Source organism: Metopolophium dirhodum, chromosome 1 (assembly GCF_019925205.1).
Source record: "Metopolophium dirhodum isolate CAU chromosome 1, ASM1992520v1, whole genome shotgun sequence".
Classification (NCBI taxonomy): domain Eukaryota; kingdom Metazoa; phylum Arthropoda; class Insecta; order Hemiptera; family Aphididae; genus Metopolophium; species Metopolophium dirhodum.
Genome location: NC_083560.1, coordinates 89,327,960 through 89,351,959, shown reverse-complemented (window position 1 = coordinate 89,351,959; position 24,000 = coordinate 89,327,960). Strand labels below are relative to the sequence as shown.

Here is a 24,000-nt window from a genome sequence, read left to right as displayed (position 1 = left end):
GAATGTTAAGTATAAAGAAATAGGTATTAAGTATTAAGTAATAGGTAACCAATATAGGTATAATGTCGATATGAAGCGATCCGCTTTGATGAGTTGTAAGTACCTAATACATATATTATATGAGTCGGCCATAGTGTTAGGGAGTAGTGACTACTATTACCATTAATTATTATTTGTATTACCTACCTATTATTTGTAACTGGCAACTGATTACCAATTTTAGTTATTGTGATAATTTGGCTGTAGGCGTATTATAAATTGTAACTAAATAGGTACGATGTAGGTATACCATACTAAAATAATGATGCCTGTTTTAAAAACAATATTCATATTTATTATTTATTTATACCGTTGGAATAATAATTATACCTAATAATTATAATTGTGTTTAATAATTAAATGAATTATGATAATGAGTGTATTATTATGTTTATTGCAATTTAAGAACCAAGCTGAAAAACAATAAATATTAATTATTCATTATAATAGATGTATGCTTGTATTTATAATATGCTTATTTGCATTAATTTAATGTGTACGATGTTATGTATGGATAATGGATACTCAATAGTCAATAGGGATATGGGTTCCGAGGATTGTTTAGTTCATATAGGGTGTCAATGTCAATCCTCAATACTGAATATAATATACCTATAAATTATAATATAGAACTGATTAAAATATTATGTATTATAATATTTATAAATCATAACATATGTATTAATAATCAATTAATGAGCAAATAAGCAAAATAATAATATTAAAAATATTAAAAATCACAAAAATGTACTTAAATAAAAATTATTTACATATTTTATTCATTTAAAGTTAACAGTTTAAAAGAAAGATTATCTGCTGCTGCAGTGATATTGTGTAACTATTAGGTACTAGGCAACTTTTTTTTTTCGAGCATGGTTGGTATTAGGTTACGTTATATTAAATCATTTACATTTGGTTATTTACATTTGATTATTTACATTAGATTAATCTATACATTTCAATTTTGTTCCTTCTAACAATCTAACCATATTATGTAAAATACAATATAATATTATACATTTCATTGATTTTAAGTTTAGCTAAAACAGAACCAGTATTAAAAAACATGCTCAATCGTAAAAATAAAGCTGTGAATAAATAATGAATGAATAGGTTTTGTAATAAAATCGTATAAATGAATCGAAGATTTTTTAATCAATTATCATAATATATGTACGCTCACATCGGCTATCTAAAAATTAAAAAACTTTTTAAAAATGTCCAGTCATGCTTAAAATAATGTATTCAACAAATATTTTTCGAAACCTGCTACGGGTAAATTGTGTACTCGGACGGTTTAAATATTAAACGTATATTATTATGACGTTTTCTCGACGAGTAAGGAGCAAGAATTTCGTCTTACCAACATTACAATTATTTAGTTTTTTTTATTATTTATACATATATATGTAATGTATATATATAATTATAATATTTAATGGGAGCGGGACCTCTCTATCTCTCTTTAGATTTATTACATACATGATAATAATATTCTCCATCTAAGTATATAATATTATAATATATCTCGTACATTTTATATTTTTATCAACGTATTTGTTCGAAAATTCGTATTTGTAATTTTGTGCATTATATAATAATATGTAGATATTGTATATTATGTCGTATAATATTATGCGTGTTAATATTTTGAATACGGTCTATGGAGTAGGTATGTTTGATGTGTTGGTATATACATATAATACCACATTTTTTCGGCGTTCTCGGATGTGCTTCAGTCCCAGTAGATATTTAGGTAATATACCCTCGGACCACCCTCCTTTTAAATGCCCACGCCATCCATTCAGAACTACATTGGTCCTCGTGAAATATAAAAAGGGGACTTTATATATATCGGGGACATGCCGAGTTTTGGAGTCGTATATAAATATGCGCCTATACACACACGCGCGCGCACGCTTACACGCAAGCACACAACACAAACACACTCTCTCGCAGACACGTCTCTCTCGCTCTGTCTCTGTCTGTCTGTCTCTCTCTCTCTCTCTCTCTCTTCTCTCTCTCTCTCTCTCTCTCTCTATCTCTCTCTCTCTCTCTCTCTCTCTCTCTCTCTCTCTCTCACTTTCTCTCTCACACACACGCACACACAAACACATTCTCACACATACTCGAGTGCATCGTATATTATGTGGCAGGATGTACGTCAAAAATTACTTGGATAGTTTGATATTATTATAGAAGTATGGTGGCACCGTACCGTGACCGGATACCGCGCGCATGTACAGCTATACAAAGTGTTATAGCATTATACTATACATATATTATATTGAAACTCCGAACTAGGACCAGATTTTTATTTTATCCGAAACAAAACATCTCTCATTCCCTCGAACGAGTGACTAAATAATAATATGACGTACAATTTATATCGTACATTCGTACGATTTAAACTGTAGACGGACTACGCGCATTGCACTATATTATCTAAAAAAAATATTATTATTTATTACCTGTTGTAAAATAATACTTATATCATACATTTATACTATTTTAATCGCGGGTCGGTGATCGGTGTGAATACTACATTTTATTCTCTGTTGCCGTTTTTCACTTCTTTGTACTTGGACTTCAGGTGCGGCGAATGATAGAAAAAAAATTATTAATTATTTAAATCAAAGTACGCATTTCATCAGTTTTAAAATGTAATATTTATTTATTTATCGTGTGATGAGAGTTTTCAAAATAGTAAATATACTTAAATACTATAGTCCTTAATACTCCAGTACAACTGGTTGAGGTTTTTATGGAACATTTTCAAGTTAAATGTATCAATCCTTATATTTTCAAAATCACCTTTATTAAATTAAAAACGTCTACTTTCAAAAATTGACACAAGGTTAGGAAAAACAATAAGAAATATTTTCAAATGTACACATTGACACTATCAAGTGTCAACTGGCTTAACTTGGTTCACACAAATATTAAACAGGTGGTTGGTAGGTACTAGGTACACACAAAGATAAAGAATGAATAGGTTTACATATGGATTTCTCCAGTAATAAAAACTGATTTTACAGTTTTACACTATTATTATATGTATTGTACTGTGATATATTATAAAAATTAAAATAAAAGCGTCACTATAAGTTTAATAAATACAATTATTAAGTATTACATATTTGAATATTTGATATTTAAATGAATATACCAATTCAATATTTTTATCAAAGCGATTCTTCTAAAAACGTAAATATATTTTGTAGTTTCTATTAAATTAAAAAAAAAATTGAACTTTGTTGTATATATTTTTTGCACAGGTATTTTTTACTGATTAGGTACCGTATTTTTTTTTTTTAAATAATGATTTAAGTACCCGTCGATATATATCATAAGGAATGTAATGGAACTATGGAAGTGCACGAGTCGATATTATAATATTTGTGAGGAAACGGGCCATTACAGGCATAATAATTTTATTATCGTAATCGTAGTGTTTAGGTAGGTATATGATACTCGAAGGTATATTGAACCATCCAAGTGTCTTAATTTGTCGTATTGTGTAGAAGTTTATAATATTACCTACCTAATTCTTATGCCATCGATGATGTACAATAATTATTATGATTTATGTTATTGTTGAACGAACGGTGTGACTGTAATGGGTCTAGACCGAATGCGCCGTTAGCAAAATGCATTTTGTCGTCGAGTAAAATAAAATAATACAGTGAAATAGTGAATGGTGATAATTTTTAATTTTTCGGGATCAAATTACCGTAATGGTTTTAGGTACTATACGTACGTACACATAATTTATCGACATATTAATATATTAAACATTTATACACAATATTATAGTCTATAGATGAAGGTATCGAACAGTTAATTGTTTTCCTTGAGTCTTGACTATTTCTTGTTCTCGTATTGCATTAGGTACTCGTCATTATATTCATTAGTACCTATCATTAAATATTATACATTTTACATTAATTATTTACCTTTAGGAATATCGGAAAAAATTACCGAGTAAAAAATATTTAAATGAATAAACCTATTAATTTTTTCATTTATTAAGTGCAAAATAACCAACTAAATGTTTGATGACAAACTTTTCCCATATAAGTAAAAACAAATTATAAGTATATACTTATACAATACAATACAATACATATTATATTATATATACAATACATTGAAATTTATTTTATCAATAGATTTACAATTCAATTTATTGGTATAATTATTGCATTAAATAAATATTTGTTGGGTTATGTACTACAGAACTAATAGTCTTTAATTATAATTTGAAGTTGATATGAAAAAAAAATAATGGAATTTGTTTCTTTATAAATCATAGTCAAATGAATTATAAATAAATCAATGATTATGTAATAATTAGTGAAGACGTTAAGTTTAGTAGTTGATATTTTATATATATTTTTACCTAGGTACTGAGATTTATTACCGAGTTAAATGTTATTATTATTTCATACCTATAATTGTTATTTGTGAACTAATAAAGTAATACCAACAGGACTTAAAGTAGGTTGGTCGAAGGTATATGAAATATATGGTATAATTGAAATATACCTATCTACATTTAAAAAATAAAAGATAAAAATATGGGCGTTTTTAACTTACCGACCTATTTATTATATTCTAAATAAATTTATTTAAATCAAATTCGTCATAGGTTTTATAGTAATAATATTAAAAAAGTATTCTGTACCAAACTACTAAAGAGCACAATATAATATCATAGTACAATAATTTTTGGTATGTATGGCGAGTTTAAAGTTTAATCACATTTGTAGGTACGACTAACAAATAATAATTAATAATTATAATAATATATTAAATTAGGTACGTATTATCGCAGTGTATAATATTCGTATCACTGTAGAATACAAATATTATACATATTAAATATAATTTATAATATTATATACAGTTGAAAACCCACCGTAGGTATATCATATTTTTATTTCCGTGTACGCGTATCTCTATGTTAGTGAGTTATTAATTAAAATTATAATATATTTATCATTTGTGATAAACCGACTAAACTATAATATTGTATGTGCATATTACAAAATAATATATTGAAACCAGCATGAACCGTGGTAGTAATCGGAGTAAAATATTGTCGTGTGTCATTCGTATGGAATTAATTTTAAAAAGATGAAACTGCAATTTGTAGGCAGATAAGCATGTTATATTATAATATGCCTACGTCTAAACAAAAGTAGAAAGTTGAAAAATACCACCTACAGCCTGCCTCCTACCCATAAAATATAAAGACGACTATTGAATAGGCGTAGGTTGGCATATACAAACCTTCCTTACACATATTTTTACCTATAAAATACTCTATTCCATTCGGTCGATGAACGAATTATGTTTTTTTCCGTATAAACTTGTTTCGTTTTTCGATTTTAAAACGTCGTAAAATAGCTGAGCCGGTTGTTAGAATTGATGAATATTCACGTAATAAAACAATGTTATCTATTTCGAATTTTTGGTTGGGTACCCAATACCTATATTATATTAATCTATTATATATTATAATCTATATCGTTTTGCCTAGTAGGCGTTATTCGAATAAGTACGATTTCGGACAAAATAAATAAATTTGAGAACAGTATTATTCGTTATGACGTAAGTATAGGCAAGGTATTCGGAATTTAGAAACACAGTTCTTTGTACAGACGTACAACAGCCGACTATAAGATACTGAGATAGGAGGTTATATCTTATATAAAACCTTACATACCAAACGACAATAATATAATAAATAATAGTAGGTAGGTACAGCATAGTAATATTTTATAGTAATGATATTGCCGCGGCCTGCGAGTGATGGCGACGACATACCGCCGCGCGCGCACACAAATGGTCGTCCCTGCGCTGTGACGTCATCACAGGCGGCGATCTAACCGCATCGGAATTCCGACACGAAACCTTCGCCGGCGGTGCGTGCGTGTGTGCGTCCACTTGGTGGGGATTGGTTGGCGGGTGGGTGGAGGAGTAGGCCTGTAACGACGTTAATGCATTCGTATTCCTATGCGATGCGTTGCGATGCGTCGCGTGCGTGCGTGTGGCCAAGGCCCGCGCACCATTGCGAGTGCGGGCGCGCCGTGTGTTGGTCTCTCCACTGTTCACTGTTCAGTACTCTCTTTCTTTTCCACATTTCCCTCGGACGCGTTCGGTTCGCAGTCACTCGTGTTCCCGTGTCCGAACTCCGAAGCCGCTGCTGCTGCTGCTGCCGCCGCCGCCGCCGCCACCACCGTCGTTTTAACTCTCAACTCTCGAGTCTTAATTTTTTTTTTTACTCCTTTTAACTTCTCAATTATTTATTTTACTAATTCTGCTGCCTCTATCTCCCAAGTCTCGGTTCTCTCCAACGGTTTTTTTTCCGGCTTTTTCGAAACCGTTTCCTGCTAGGAGAACGTGTTACTCGTGGTGTGTGTTACGTTCACCACGGTGTTTCTCGTTGGCTTTTTCTTATTTTTTTTTAAACCGTCTGCGACTAGATTTCATTTTATTTCCTAGTCACTCTTGACCACTCTCGACCAACGCGTTTACAAATTTTTTCTCCTTTTTTTTTTTTTGAGGTTTGGCGGCGGCGACCAAGAAACGTGCTTCGTGCGTGCGCGCATACGAATGGAACGCGCGCGCGCACGCACCGGAGCGCGGCACGGCGGCGTACGTTGTTCGTGGAACACGTGAGAACGACAACGGAGGCGGCGGCGACGACTACTGCAGCTGATGACGACAATGCCGAGTTTCAATGTCACGTAGGGTGGTGTGGTGTACCCTCCGTCGCCGCTCAACGATCACGTGTTTGGTGCGTAACACAATGGTGGTTCGCGCGGTAACTGCGTACTGCGCGTCGTGTTTGGTAAGTATGCATTCACGCACACGTACGACGACCGCGAATGAAACGCGACCGTTCGACCGGAAAACGTTTACAGATCGCGGTCGTCCGTGTGTGGCGCGCGGACGATTTACAAAAATAATAATAATAATAATAATAATAATACTAATCATCGTCGTCGTGTTTGTAGCATTGTCTGCTGCGCGATCGGCGTTCAAGGTTTTTCAGAGTCCAAGACGTCATGTTCGTTTCAATATCGGCTGTTTTTTTGTTTTCCATCATCGTTATAATAATATGTAATTTTATCGTTAGTTTATGTATGTTTGTAACTTTTTTTTTTCCCGCCGCACATTGTTTTGATTTTTTTTTCTTGTTATTGTTTTTGAATTTTTTTTTAGCGCCCATGTTGCCGTGTCGCATTTGTATATATTTAGTTTTTTACGCTGTCTGTTGTATTTTCAGTTACGATATACTTTGCTATTGAGTGAGATCTTGATAAACTCGCCTGTGATTTTTTACCAACTAGGCGAGGATATAAAGATCTTATTTGGTACTCATTGATTTACGTCGAAATATTCAAGAAAATATGTTAATAGTTTGTTATGATCTGTTGAAGCGTATATTTTTTTTCAGGTCGAGTCATTCTACTTTCATCAACATTCTAATAAAAAAAAACCTTGATAATTGTCTATATTTTTAATACTGCAAAATGTATAATTAAATATGTAATATTATAATTCTCTTAACTGTTTTTATAATTATTAATTATAATATTATTGTGTAATGATAATGATTTTGTTTATAGAAATTAGAAATAAAAATAAATGCAAACTATTAATAAAATCCGATAAGGTATTGTTGGTTATTGACTTCCTCCAGTCTGTTGGTATAATTATTTACTGATAAAATTTATATTTTGTCATAATAACTATCTCTAGTCATTAGATACTTATTATCAATAACCTTTTCAAATATGTAATTGGCACATTCTTAGATTGCATCTTCTCTAGAGCAAATAAAATATAAATGTTTCGTAATAATATGCTGTTCGTATTTTGTAATGATTTCACATTCGCCTTGTAGTGATAGGCTCTAACTAACTTGGAATGCATCCATATGACATAATATTTTACTCAGTAGGATCTTAGGTAAGGAAAACTAGCAATGACTAAGTGTGAAATCCTGATCATAAAAGACGATTTAAATTGATAAAAACTCGATTATTGAGTAGATTGAAGTTATAGTGTATGGTATCAATTTATTAAATTGAAACATAAGAATAATTGATAGTTAACATTGTCTTACAGGACCGACAGCCTTCTACACAAAGAGAAATATTAGATATTATATTAATATTTTATATATCCCAATTTATGTGTTGTAACAAGGGATAATTAAATATTTTGGCCGAGGTATATTATAATTATATTTAGAAACATGTACAGCTTAAAATGTAGGTACTCAACAAATAGACTAGACTCGAAATAAATGAATAGATTGACATGCTTATGAAATTATAAATTATATCAATAATGATGACTGAGAAGTGTTAAAAAAAAACACGTATTTTTACTACTAAACCATTCGATTTTAAATGTACATAATAATATGTAGGATAGGTATATATTATATTATTTCGACGTACTTATTGCTTTTGCTTTTATTTCAATCCTATCAAACGATTTATGCCATGTTCATTTGTAATTATTATTCAATATAGTAAATATTAAATTATATAACTGATACCAAAACCATTGGTGTAGTTAAAAAATGAGGTTTTCATGCGAGTTGAACTGAGTTCTATTAAAATTAAATATTATTTTCTACTTTTAGTTGCAAGATTAAAAATTGTACCTATTAGATTTTATCTTCTTTCTTACGATGTAGACAAGATATCTAGTTAAAGTATATTTGAAAATTATAAAAACGTCACATATTGTAATGATTTTTAATTGAATAAACTGTATTTTTTTAACAAACAGCACAGTATAATAATATATTCTATAGCTATGGCTAATAACCATTAGCACAAAACTACTGCAATTATCAGTCAATTTTCCATTTATTTACTTACTAACACCAAAAATACAAAATAACTTTCCTATAATACACATTTTGAAGTAATAACTATTATTAACTAATTAATGCTTGTTCAACTGTTTGGGGAAATATAACTATTTTTATAAGCATTTGGTCATAATAATAAGAAAATATAGGCATATGGCTGTAATAATAATAGTGAACAGTACTATGTAGGCACAGTTCAATATTACAATAAGTACCGTAAAATAGGTTGACTAAAGACAGAATAATTCTTTTCCTCTATTTTATTTCTTACACCAGATCAAATATCTACAAATGCTTCGGTCCACGACTTTTAAATTATTTTCATCATCTTCAGATCGATTTGGAACTTTCTGCTTATTGAAAATAACCTTACCTGACGCACTAAAGTGTGAAATTAATATTGTTTTGCATACTATCTTGTAATTTTGAATTAGTTTGGGAAACTCTGATATAGGTAGCCTACCTATCAAGGAGTATACTTGATTTGCAGATACAGAATACTTGATGTGATAATGATGTATGACGTAGGTGGATATTTATGTGTATTAATTTACTGAAGTCTGAGCATTGCGCATCGAGCCAAATGTGAGGGGGAAGTTTTTAATACTTAGAATGTATTTATCAATTTATTCTTACCTACTCTTTAAATTTGCATATTGATATTTTTGATTTTGTACTACAAACTAAATTTATGGTTATCAGATATATACATCTAAAAATAATACATTTCAATTTTAACTTCAATTTCATAAAAAAATGTTATTTTTACTACTGTAGTAGTAGATAATTCATATTTTTTCGAAAAACATTATGCGATATTAGTGTAGTGTACTAGGTACCTATCGTACTAATATGCATAAATTCATTAGATCAAACTATAAAATATAAACAAACAATTCAATCACGGAAAATAATATTAGCCTCTGAAGTTTTCAATAAATTGAGTATAATTATTTAATTTAATTAAATTTAACACTGGAGATTCCAACAAAAGGAAAAGTATGCTTGGTCACCATAAGTCTATATCTAATCAAAAATAAGGACAGGTAAGTCCTTGGTACTAAATAGAACCAATCACCACTCGCCAGAACTTTATAACAGAGTACATTTTAGACATTATTATATTGATATTAGGTACCTGCCTATATTGTCTTACTGTATAACTACCTACTATGTACTATTTAGCATTATCATGCTATATAATATAATATATTATGTATGTGTAAATTAACAATTTATATAAATATTATATACAACATGCGTTAAAAACAAAAATATAAATTTAGTCACATATTAGTAATTATGGTTGGCTGGAGTAGGACGATTCGTACGCTATACACCTTTGTAAAAACTACATAATATAATATTTGAAAAAATTGGAATACAAATATTTATAATATAAATGTCACATTCGTATACTACAAGGTGTCCATGTGCATAAAATATATAAAATGTTGTACTACATTATCTATAATATAGTTAATTAAATAGTCATATATAATACATGATCTAAATGTGAAAAAAATGGTGTTAGGGGTAGACACAAAAGATGCACCAACAACTTTCAAGTCTTAGAACAAGTATAAACTTAATACATGAAGTTCATCTTAGCTAAACCATATCCATATAAAATATTATAGGCAAAGTATTGAAGTACCTAATAAAACTAAATTATTAGACATTTTTAAATTCAATAATAAGCTAGAAATAACTTTTGTCTTCCTTGCTATAATGTAATTAAACATTTAACAAATAATTCTGCAGGTGTGTCCAATTTTCTGGGACAAATGGATATGATTAATAGATATTGATGGCTCTATGATCCTAGATAACATTTAAATTCAGAAATTATAAATTTATATAAGCCAATTTTTTTCTGCTTAGTCTTAAATTAGTTAAATAAAAAAACAAATACTTGACATTCTTAACATTCATTATCTACTTAATAAACTCCCTAATCAAAAGTTGATATAATTTATATGAATCAATTTACACAATATCGAAAAATTAATTTGTTTTATTTATAATTTTTAATTTATTATTATAATGTAAATAGAAAACTAAGTATTATGAATCGGTATCATAAATCAATAATTATATATTATAACGTCTTAACATATTAATGTAAAAACCTCAGTGAAATAATGCACACATAGTAATAAAACAATATTTTTAAAATTTTAAGCCTTTCATTAATTTTAATATTACAACTTAAGGCGCCCAGCGCCAATGTTATTTAGTACACAAAAATACACTACAGGAATAATGATCCTGCTTTGTAGAATCAACCAAATTTGATATTTTTATTTTAACTAATAGAGGGTAATATTTTACAGGCCACATCAAACTCAGTTTTTTAATATTTCAATCTCAAACTTTATAATATGTCTTCAAAAATAATACAATTTTAAGTATTTTTTTACAAATTATATTATATCATTATAAGAAATAAAATAAAAAATCGGAGTGTGATGGAAGGACCTATAAGAAACCTATGTCTTCTTCTTTCAGATAAAATAATTGTTATTAAAATCCAACAATTCTATAAGGCCCGAGAATTGTTCTCGTGAAGTCATTTTTTTCAATATAATACCCTATTAACCCCCCCCCCCCCCCTCCCTCCATCCCCCTAAATAGGTATCGAGCAGTAGATTAGTCAAATAGTATTATAATTAAGGTGGCAACAAAAATATAAAATTTAATTTTCAAATTTTATGTAATTGCTGAAAATTTGAAAAAATGGCAACAGCCCCTTAAACATACTAGTACTATGTATGTAGTGGCAAATGCCTATCCTCTACTACAGCATAGATATGTTACCAATAAATTATTACAGACATTAAAGTTTAACAGTTACATGAATTATTTTGTGTTAAATATAAATGAAAAAAGTATATTTACATGTTTGTATATTTTTAAAGTTTTTTTCGAATAAACCTCTTAACAAGTACTATTGAAACAAATTTCATGTTGAAAACCACAAATTTAATCGACTTTTGATTGTTTTAATTTTTAATAATTGCATATCTCATATTAACTATATAGTTTATATCAAGTTTCATTAAATTGGTAGTAGTGTATAAAAATATTCATAATTGATTCTAACTAACACAAAGTGTATCTAATTATTAAGTTACAATGCACTTTTGTATATTTAACTTAATACAATTAAATATATAATATTATGTTTTGTAGTTACACTAATAGATAAATGTTTATAATTTATAAAGGTATTTTAGTATAAAAATATTTATAAATTTGTATAATCTATAGGTCATACTAGTTAATAATATTTCTAAATAAATATAGGTAATAATAATTATACCTCTGAATTACAATTTCAACATAATGTGTCAATAAATGATAGGAATATAAATATATATGGTGTTTGGTTTACATTCACAATTCAATGAGTTACTTAAATTTACGTTATATTAAAAATTAAAATCATCTGCTAATGAATTGGACTATTATGAATGATACTAGTATCAAACAAATATGAATCTCCTAAAAATAGTATAATTCAAGAGGAGATTATACCCAAATGTATTGTGTTTGTTTATCAAACTGGCAATAAAGCAAATAATACTCAAATTAACCCACAATTTAAATTTTAATAGAACCCACAATTTTTATTTTGTTACATTGCCCATTAGATGATGTCAGGTTCACACATACAGGTATAACATCCTATTGATACACTATTTACAATAGTCAATATGAATAAAAAAAAATATATCAATCTTAAAATACATCAAAATAATATTAACGCTAATTTGAAGTATAAATAGACTTGAATCAGGAATATGAAAATTAAAATTAAAAGGATAGAAAACCACAATGACTAAAATAATATTTTATCACAACCAATATTAGACATTCTATACATACAGTTTTTTTTTAAAATTTAGTTTTACTAAAATGTCTATTATTTCATTATAATAAAGCATCACAAGTTATATGTGTCATAATAATTGAATATAGGTATACTTATTTTTAATTTGTTCAAGTAGATTATATTATAGTTATACAGTTTACATTTAATAATACTTGTACATTATTTACTTTAATATTTTTTACGTATTAAAAATAATATCTTGGCTAAACTTTGCAAATATATATTAAATTCCAAAAAATTAAAAACAAAACATACTAAAAGATGTGGAAAACAATTGCAATGATGTTCACACTAAATATACAGTCTTGATTCACTAAGGTTATTATAACAAAATAAATAATTTGGTTCTTAATCAACAATCATATGTAAGGCAATTTCCAAAAATTAAAGATACATACATTATCTAGTTGTTTTTTAAATATATATATATTATAGTAGAAAGAGAGTAATATTTCTGTTTTAATTTTATGCATTAAAAATATTGCTTAAAATATGAAATATTATAATTAATCAAGTTATTGATTTTTAAATCTGGTTGAATTTTTTTACTTTTTCTTTTAATTTGTCTTATATCATATAAAATGTTGCAAGCTATATTATTTTCAAGAAATTTTATCTTTTAAAATTATTTCTTTTTATCCCTGAAGTTAGATTAATTTATAATTTAATATTTCAATAAATGTTTATGTAATGGCACTATTTTCCTGTAATTTTAAAAATTCTATCAAGATTCATTTAAGAAAAAGATATTTTTGTTATTTTTTTAGTGCTATTATAATATGTATAATAATTAACTACATTAAATAAATAGTGATACAAAAATTAACTTTGGAAAAAGTACACTAAGTAAAAACCAACAAAAATTATTAAGACATGGGTATTAAGGAAAGGGTCAGTTTATGGTGAATAATCTGGAAAATAAATATATTGTTAAAAAAGTCTAAGTACTGTTAGAAGCTTTTTTTCGTCGTTTGTTTAATAATGGATTGTTAGAAGTATTTAATGATTTTATATTGACTTGATCGTAATCCACACGCATTGTAGCTAGAGACCGGGTCATTTCTTCTTGTACTTCGGGCCACACATCTTCGGACTCTTTCAACATTTTCCCAGTATATAATGGTGTTTGTGGTACTTCGGTATAACTCTAAATTATTAAAACAAATCAAATTTTTGAATATTATCTGGAGTTAAAACATTTAATACTCACTGCAATCCAATTATGTTTCACAACTTCATTGATGGTAAGACGAACTGAAGGATCAACAGATAACATACTTGAAATTAGAGTTTTAGCATCACTAGATACATTATTCCATTCAGGACTAGGAAAGTCAAATTGTCCAGTTTTAATTCGATTTTTCATGCCAGGTGAAATAGCTTGCCCGTGATTACTAAAAAAAGGTGGAAATCCACACAATCTAGAACAAAAAAAATATTTGAAAATTGGCAACAGTTTACAGACAGTATTGTAAAACTGATACCTATAGGGATCCAGGAATTTATTAAAGATCATTTGTTAAATGGTTCCAATTTAAGTATAAAAACGTATTACAAAAAATATTAAGAACATAATATTTTGTACTTTGAATATGTGTAAAAACTTCTTACAAGACACGTAAAAAATTATTCTTTAAATTTTTTTATAATATTTGGTACCTAACTACTTTAATTTTAACCAAGTATAGTGCGGTCTATGAAAAGTAGGCCGCGATCGTCATGCGCCTATCGACCATTTTACGGCATGGGTCTCCAAACATTTTACCGCCTAAAATAATTTCAAATCAGGTAATATAGCGTTTATGATACAACAGAACTATGTACCAACATGAACTAAATTATAAAAAAATGATTGTCGAAAAACAAAAATGTACCCTAAAATGCAATGAAATCCGTCTGATCTGTGCTATAAAATAATAATAATACTCCCAAAAGTAGAACCCCTGAATCCACGAAAAACAACCAATAGGTGCGTGACGATCGCGGCCTACTTTTCATCGACCGCACTAGTATGCTTTAAGTATACTAATATGATACTAATAGAACAATACAAATTCTAAAGTTGAGCCTTTTTAATTATGCTAAATTGCACTAATACTCAAATTTATAATCTTATTATTTGTTGAATATTAAATTAATTTAAGTATACTTACAATATATACATGATAACACCTAATGACCATATATCACAACTTTTATCATACTTTTCTGGACCTAGAACTTCCGGTGCTGTAACAAAAATATATACACATATTAACACAGATAATTATTTTTACTTTAACAGCTATTGCTATTAACTAACCAACATAATATGGTGTATAGCATGGAGTTTTTAATGGAGCTTTTTGTGATACTTCCTTGGCAAATCCAAAATCAGTTAATTTTAAAATGCCATTAGCACCTATACAGAAAATAAAATCAATGATAATTTAAATAAAAACATTAAAATAAGTAGTTTGCTGTTTGTGAAACAACAAAATTATAAAGAAAAACAATTATTTATGTACATTTAACAACTAATATGCTAATATAACTTCAAGACATAATTTCTTAAGTTAAAGTTTATTACCAAGCTTAGAATATAAGAGATTTTCAGGCTTTAAGTCACGGTGAGCAATATTAAGGTCATGAAGATACTTGACTGCTGAACAAATAGCCGTCATAATATGTGCAGCTTCTACAAATAACATAATTGATTCATTACATTTTACATGTACAACATTTATCTTTCTGAATTAAATTATTAATTATATATTATAAATTTATCAAACTTGCCCCTTTCAGTAAAAGCCCCATCATTGTGCTCTTGTATACGTTGAAATAATTCACCACCTTCCATGCTAAAAATACATTGTTAAAAATGTAATTATCACTTTATAACTCAAAACCAATTAATGTTTTCCAGCAGAAATAATGGTAAAAATAAATAACTTAATAATATAAATAATAGTTATATACTAATATAACTAATATTTACAGTAGAAATTGTGTGACGTTCAAGGGACCAGGAAATATAGGTTACCTTAATCCATTGATAATATGACTCGTATTTTGTGTAGTTATAAGGATAAAATAATTGTCTAAATTCACTTAAATTCAATTTAAAAAAAAACGTCATCATGGCTAATAGATATTAGTAAAATATTATTAAACCTGGTATGTCACTAAAACTGGTGTCATTATCAATAATGTCTACTGTATATTATATCACATATAGTGGTACATATATTTGATGAACCTCAGCTTTTAAATTAAAATAATTTAACTTTAAAATAATTTTGAAAATCTGTATAAAGTATAGTGGTTGTTGGTAGGACAGGGTTTTTCCTTTCTTATTCACTTACTAGAAAAAAGTGGTGTATTATTATTTAAAATTAGAAAGCAATGATAAAAAACATTTTAAAAACAATTCTAATCTCAGTTAATACAGTATGATATTTTAAATTACATACCAAGGTATTAAACAGATCGCCGTAGTTTTTCCTTACAAATAGAAAAATATAATAAAAATATATAAAAATATAAAATATTATAAGTAGTAAAATATGTAAGAAAGTTGAAAACCATTAATCAGCTATTAGAAGACTATAAAGTAGGCAAGTTATTGGTAACAAATCACATAATTTTAATAAGTTAAACATAAACCAAATCACGAAAGCTGTATATTGTCTTTTGAAACAAAGTATAATATAAAGAATTTTCATACAATATTATATAAGTTTTTGTGATAATTCATTATAGTTACGACTCATTTTATTACCTATTTCATAGGCGTTATGTAATTATCAAATAATTTTAAATAATAGCTTTTGCATTTTCTCACTTTGAGATGTCCAATATGTTTGAAATCAATATATCGACTTGTTTTTTTAAAAACTTTTATTAGTTATTATATGATTATATAGATAAATATATTTTTAAACTTATAGTCTTAAAGTAGAATTAATAACATCTCTGTAAGTAAAATATATTTCAAATTTTTATTAATATCAGTACCACTATGGATTAACTTCATTAATATTAAGAAAGATGTTTAATTATATATTAATTATAATATAATTTAAGTAATAATATTCTTGATATAAATTAAGTAAATAATTAAATAATAATTCACAGCAATAATAGTGTTGAACTATGTAATGAAAAAGGTAATCTCAAAAGAATTAAACAAACAATAATTATTATTTTAATCAAAAACACAAAATTTAAATTCCAGGTAAAGCAAAGAATCTAAAGTTTTTTTTTTAACACTAAACGGTAGAAGGAATATTTTATACAATTAAATTTTAGTATCTATGAATCAAACTCCTTTAGATTTTTTTCAATTTTAATTAAAATGCTGTTTTCCCAAGCACGTGGTCAAAGGCATCTTTAGTAATTATTAATTTGTATGTTGTGAATTATTTATAATTGTGATATCACTAATTTAACATATTATATTAGAATATTTTTTCTTTTAGCATTTTAAAATAATATTTAGTACTTAATTTATTATAACTTAAAAGTAATATTAACACGCTCAACGCCGCCGCCGCCTGTGATTTCAGAAACAACGGAACTAACAAAAACTAAAACCACTCATACCTTATAAACTGAGAGTTCATTGTCAATGGCCTATCTAAGTTTCAGAGTTTATTAAAATCTAATTTAATTATAGTCTATATTATAAACGTATACATTTTTGACGCATTAACGCGTCACCGGCGTTAAGTGTTAAATTTAAAAAATTAATAAATCTATTTATTATATTATATGCATTTACAAATTATTATTGAAATAGTATTCTCAACCCTCAATAGATTTATTATATAGTGGGATATTAGTAATATTGTTTTTGATAAAATTATAATTATAATATCAAAAGTATATTTATTAGCTTTTTGTAACATAAACAAAATTTTATTTTAGTAAGTGACTAAAATTGTTAACAATGAGATGATCTATTAATTATTAGAATTAAGTAATTATCTTAATTATTTGTAAGAACTGATGGTTAATAATCTTATAATAATAAGTAATAAATAAATAAATAATCTTAATAATCTAATAATCTAATAAATAATCTTAAATATGAATATTATTAATTTTTTTTATTTTTCAGAACTTAACCTAACCCTAAGTTATTATGGCCACACACTGCAGCGGTGGCGGTAAAATTGTGTCCGGCTTCATTTAGCCATAACCACTCCAGTGCCGCAACTACCGGGGGTGCAGGGGGTGCATTGCACCCCCAGCAGAGAATTTAGAGGGCCCCAAAGGGGCCCTCTTTAAATAATTGAAAAAGACTTAAAATTATTACATAGTAAATTAGAAAATAATATAGATAATAATATGTGTCTAATGTCTATACTCTATAAATAAAATATATATTATGTTCTGTTGCAACAATCATGTTACCAGTTAAAGCAGAATCAGTAATAATTTATTTTTAATAAACCACCTTTGACTATCGAATATCGATTAGGAAATATAGTTGCTTTTGAAAACTATACTATTACATAGTACATTAGTACGGTGGTACCGTTTCAAGTTAATCTTATCTTATCTAGCAGTGACTGTTGTATGTCTATTTTTAAAATTCTGTCGATCGGGGAAATTAGGTTGATTCGTAGAATGATCGGACGCTCGCACACAGAAATATACGCGGTTGTGCTGTACACATGTCAATTGTTAAATATTTTAATATTCGCCACTCCGTACCCGTACAGTTTATAGGTACGTATTTTATAAATTTTAGTTTATATATTTATCCTAACTTCGGAATGGCTCCTCTGAGTGGATATGCAAAAAGAAAGTTAAAACTACAAAGAGAAGAGCAAACGAAAAAATTGGCTGGATCGTTAAATTGATTTACGATACCAAAGATTATCTCAGATACTACAACTGCTTCGCCAGTATATAATAATGATACTATTGGTAAGTAATAATTTTGACATGAAAGGATTTGTTTTACAAGCTTTATTATTTTATTTCAAAATATATGTAGATTGTAGTTTATATGGTATGAATTGGTTTATTCTGATATTCAGGTATTACAAAAAATGAAGATATTGAATTGAAAACTAATAATACGATTGATTCCATTCAACAAGAAGTTGAAATGTCTAAAACCAAAATTGATATGGATGATTCTAATGGTATTATTATATTTTATATTAATTAAAATTATTCTTTAAATTGGTACAGTAATTAAATATCAAGTTGTTCATTTTTTTAGACAAAAGTTTTTTTAAATATAACAAATAAAATATCTGAAGATCTTTTTAAATAAAGATATTAAAATATTTTATGAGTATTAATAATTATTATATCATTTTTCAATAATTCAGTTGTACAGATGGGGGTTTTTTAAGGAATATATCAATTAGTTAAAATTATTATAGTACCTATTCTAGAAATTTAAAAATTTTTTTTTTTTTAATTTGCATATGATTAGTTGGTGAATTGGATTTAAAATTGGAGTTTCCAACAGATAGAGGACATTTTCAAAATATCACAATCAGTTCTAATTTGAAAAAACAAATTCTATCATATGGTCCTTGCAAACCGTCAATAAACTTTCCTTCGGACATAATTTTTAGTGATGAAAATGAAACTATGAAATCTAGCAGACACTTTTCCAAAGATTATTATTATATGACTACTAAAGCCGGTGTTTAAGTACCTAGAATGTGGCTATGTTATTCATTAGTTTTAAATAAAGTATATTGTGAGTCTTGTTGGTTGTTTGCGGATCGAAAAAATCATAAACTTAAATTAAATTGGATAAATGGTATAAATGATTGGCAGCATTTAACCCAAAAAATTATCAAACATGAAAACTATACACAGCATGTAGAAGCCATACAATTGCGAATAATTTGGTTGAAAAATGAAACTATAGATAAAAACTTGGAAAAGCATATATCTGAAGAAGCAAAATTCTGGAGAGAAGTTTTAAAACGATTAATTAAAATAATATTATGCCTTACCGCAGGAAATACTGCATTGAGGGGAAATGAAGGAAAAGCTAACAGTAATTCTGAAGGAAATTTTTTACGCACAGTTAAATTGATGGCAGAGTTTGATCCTATTTTAAGTAAACTTTTACATAATGAAGAATCAAAAATAAAATATTTAAGTTGGAAGATACAAAAGGAACTTATTGAATTATTGGCTGCTGAGTTAAGAAAAAAAATATGTGAAGAAATAAAAAAGGCACAATGTTTCTCAATCATAGTAGATTCAACACAAGACATTACCAAAATTGACCAGGTTTCTGTGATACTGAGGTATATTGTTCTGAATTATAATGAACATACTGTGCAAATAAAGGAATCGTTCTTAGGATTTTATGCATTGATGAATCATAACGCAGAAGGACATTTCAACTTAATACTTAATATTTTGAAAAAATATAATTTAGATGTTACAAAATGTAGAGGACAAGGCTACGATGGGGCCTCAGTTATGAGCGGTGCTAAATCAGGGGTACAAAAACGGATTTCTGATGTAGTCCCTAGTTCCTTATATGTACATTGTACTGCTCATAACTTAAATCTAGTAATTGCTGATGTTGCCAAAAGTTCATTAAAAATTTCTACATTTTTCGATTTAGTCCAAAATATATATTTGTTTTTCAGCCAAAGTGCACCTAGATGGGCATCATTAGCATTTGGAAATGATATAGCAAATCAAATACAAAAAAAAGTGTGCAATACAAGATGCAGTACATTCATCTGTATACGCATTAAAAGAATATTTTATCAATGTGTTGAAATCTTTGACAAATATTTCACTAACCAGCAAAAAAAGTGATGAATTAAATAGAGCAAAATCTCTTTTAAAAAAAATGCAATCTTTTGAGTTTGTTTTGCTTATAATTATTTAGGAAAATGTTTTGAAACCATTATCTGTGGTATCCAAGATGTTACAGAGCTCACAAACCAGTATCCATCAAGCCAATGAGTTTTTGCAAATTGGTATTAATTCAATTAAAAACATGAGACATAATTATAAAGAACTGGTAGAATCAGCAAAAATAATGTGTCTAAAATGGGGAATACAATTTCAGAATGAAAATAAACGAAAAATTTATTCTAAAAAACTATTTGGTGAAGTTGATGGTGACAGGAGATTGGATATTACAGAGGAAAAATTTTATGTTTCAGTATTTTTACCATTAGTTGATACTGCTTTATTTCAACTCGAAGATCATTTTAAAGGACTTAAAGTAGTATCAAATACTTTTAATTTTTTATTTCCACCAAATATAATAAAATTAAATGAAGCAGAAATAGTAAAATCATGCTATGATTTTATTCAGTTTTACAAAACTGACGTAACTTTTGATTTAACTAGTCAAGTTCTATCTTTAAAGGAGTTTATAAAAAACACTGATATGAAAACAATTAAAGAATTATGTTTATATTTAATAGAAAACGACCTATCATCTTTGTATAGTGAAGTTGTTACATCTTGTATTATATTTTTAAGTTTACCAGTGACTGTAGCATCGGCCGAACGGTCATTTTCTTAACTTAAACTGATTAAAAAACTATTTAAGAAACTCGATATCTCAAGACCAACTAACAAACATAAGTATATTAAATATAGAAAGAGCTCGCACTGAAGAACTTGATGTAGAAAAATTAATTATTGACTTTGACAATCAAAAAAGCAGAAAAAAAAATTTTTTAAAGTAATTTTAATATTATAAATATGTTATTATTTTTGTAATGTAAATGTTTTTATCTTATGTAAATTTGTATTTTTTTAGTTAAAAATAAATTTAAATTGTGGTGGCTACTTAACGTTTACATATATAAATATATTTTTCATGAAAAAATGTTGTAAAATGTTGGTAAGTAAGGGGCCCTATTATTTGGTATTGCACCTCGGCCCTATTAACCTTAGTTGTGGCACTGAACCACTCCTGCTGTAGTGTGTGGGGACCTTTAATGTGGGTAAACTATTTAATTTAATTTTAAAATGTTTTATATGCTAAATTGTTTATACTATAAAAAAGATTTAAATATTAAATGTTTAAAGTATAACCTACCATTCCATGATAACCAGCAAACATTTCTTTTCCATGTACTGGTTTTCGTATACATCAATTATATTGACTATATTTATGCAACCGCTAGCCCTCCAGTGTAGATCAATTTCTCTCCTAGCTTTTTGACAGTCCACGAGAACCTGTTAAACCAAAATAGAGACAACACCAACAACGACACCTTTGAAGTCGTTGTACAACGTATGTCAAGACGGACATCAGTCGGACGTTGTATAATATTACCTTAAGCGCAAACTTTTCACCGGTTTTAACGGAAAAACACTGCACCACCTTGCCATTGATACCCAGTCCGAGTACGTTATTGGATATTCTGTAATCCTTTTCGACAGGTGTAGTCTTGGTTTTATTGTTGAGAAAATAGAAATCGTTTCCTTCCATAACCGTCGTGTTTAACATGTTGCTACAGTGCTACAGCAATTGACGATGCACACTGACTGCTATGAAACATCTCAGACGTGGTCCCTGGGCGACTGCGGAGGCCAAGGTCTCGGTCGCGGGCTCTGGAAGTCGGCCTGAAAATCGATGCGTAACAACTATAATATCCGATGACGACGACGATAATAACAAAACAGTGATAAAAATGTCACGTCAGTTCGATTTTATTTTCGACGAAAATATATCATGCGATGTTCCGGTGAAGAAGTACTATGGAAGTCTATTATAAGTCATAACCACCGCCACCACCACGTACGACCGCTATCCGTCATAATGCCGCTAAGCCTCTTTTAACCCTGAACAATAATAACAATATGAGTAATGGGCTAATCGCTAATGATAACAACAATGATAAATTATTATTATTATCGCATACATTACATATTATTTGTATTGTGCCATAATATATAATACGGAATCACAAGTATTCACAATGCCAAGAATCAACTCGTGGGAGCCGGCGGAGGAGCAGCTGGTGTCTGGTGAATAGTGATAACATTAATATTTTATATTCTCCAAAAAAAAAACACAATAAGTCGATAACGCTGAATGGAATATAAATAATTTATATAATACCTATTATTATTGTTAAATTATTTATTTCAAGTATACTTCCTTTTCAGATAGGTAAATGGGAATGGAACGAATTTGATTTATTAGGATTAAAAATATAATAGGGTTCTTATTATTAATAAACATGACGTTATGATGTAATGTATTATATTATACCTACGAATGCACGTCGTATATCATTCCGAACAGAATAATTAATATCAAACACTCAAACGTAAAATCGATAAAATGCGATAATAAAACGAAACTATTGTATCATAGAACAATAATTGTACGGTTTACCTACGGTCTTACGGAGTATAAATGCATAATATGAAATTATTTTTTTATATAATACAGTAATAAACTATATTATAATATGTAGGTAGGTACGTATTAATGTGTTAGAAAAACCCATATAATTTTAAAATGTGTATTATTTACAGTACTACGTCGATTTAAATAGGTTCCTATGTCCAAAATATAATGTAATAATTTCGATTCATACCTAACTACCTAACTGGTTGCTGGTTATTAGTAGAATAGTAGGTAACTAATGTCTAATGTCCCATTCATTTTAAATATTAATACCTATAGAATCTAGATATTAGTTCTACGCTGTTGAAGTATCTACCTACTATAGTGACATAGTGTATTATTTTATTATGTTATATTATTTAATATTTTCTATGTGTTTTATGAAATTGGTTTATATATTTTCTGTAAGGAATATCACATTTTTTACAACACTCACCTATTAAATAAACAAAAAAATGTTTTAGTCAATTTTGTTACATTAATAACATTCATAACTAATTCTAGGATTTCGATGTTTTTTGCAGTGTTTTCCGAAGTTACGCGATGTTTGTTTTATAATATGCAATTTTCATGTATTTTTGAATCAGAATAAGAAGTTTTTATTTTGAATTATTTGACAATTTTAAATTTTAAGGTCATTTTTCATTTTTTTTATAGCATTTTAATTTTACATTTAATTTTAAGATTTCTACATACTTTTTCATGATTTGTATATTAATTTAAAAACTATAACTATGCATACCTACCAAAAAAATACATGATATAAACCTATAAAAATTTTATAATGAATGGAGATAG

General features: G+C 27.9%; 1 protein-coding gene, 1 long non-coding RNA gene and 1 pseudogene across 3 annotated transcripts; 2 read left to right on the top strand and 1 right to left on the bottom strand.

Annotated features, from left to right (window-relative positions):
* Positions 1 to 6,197: 6,197 nt before the first annotated feature.
* On the top strand, positions 6,198 to 7,359 carry LOC132934616 (uncharacterized). Its single transcript, XR_009663051.1, has 2 exons — positions 6,198 to 6,898; positions 7,065 to 7,359. It is a non-coding gene; the product is annotated as an uncharacterized LOC132934616 (long non-coding RNA).
* Positions 7,360 to 12,321: 4,962 nt separating this feature from the next.
* Positions 12,322 to 22,821, bottom strand: LOC132935336 (MAP kinase-activated protein kinase 2). Of its 2 annotated transcripts, XM_061001861.1 has the most exons (10): positions 22,709 to 22,821; positions 22,485 to 22,628; positions 22,120 to 22,409; positions 21,880 to 22,019; positions 15,615 to 15,679; positions 15,409 to 15,516; positions 15,142 to 15,240; positions 14,993 to 15,068; positions 14,050 to 14,260; positions 12,322 to 13,986 (listed from the first exon to the last, which is right to left on the bottom strand). In XM_061001861.1, exons 3-10 carry the CDS (start codon positions 22,291 to 22,293, stop codon positions 13,780 to 13,782), a joined length of 1,080 nt encoding a protein of 359 aa, XP_060857844.1. In that variant the 5' UTR covers positions 22,294 to 22,409; positions 22,485 to 22,628; positions 22,709 to 22,821; the 3' UTR covers positions 12,322 to 13,779. The 2 variants fall into 2 exon arrangements, with proteins under 2 accessions (XP_060857844.1, XP_060857843.1); XM_061001860.1 differs by having other exon boundaries at positions 22,120 to 22,628.
* Positions 20,378 to 21,860, top strand: LOC132935337 (uncharacterized; annotated as a pseudogene).
* Positions 22,822 to 24,000: the final 1,179 nt, after the last annotated feature.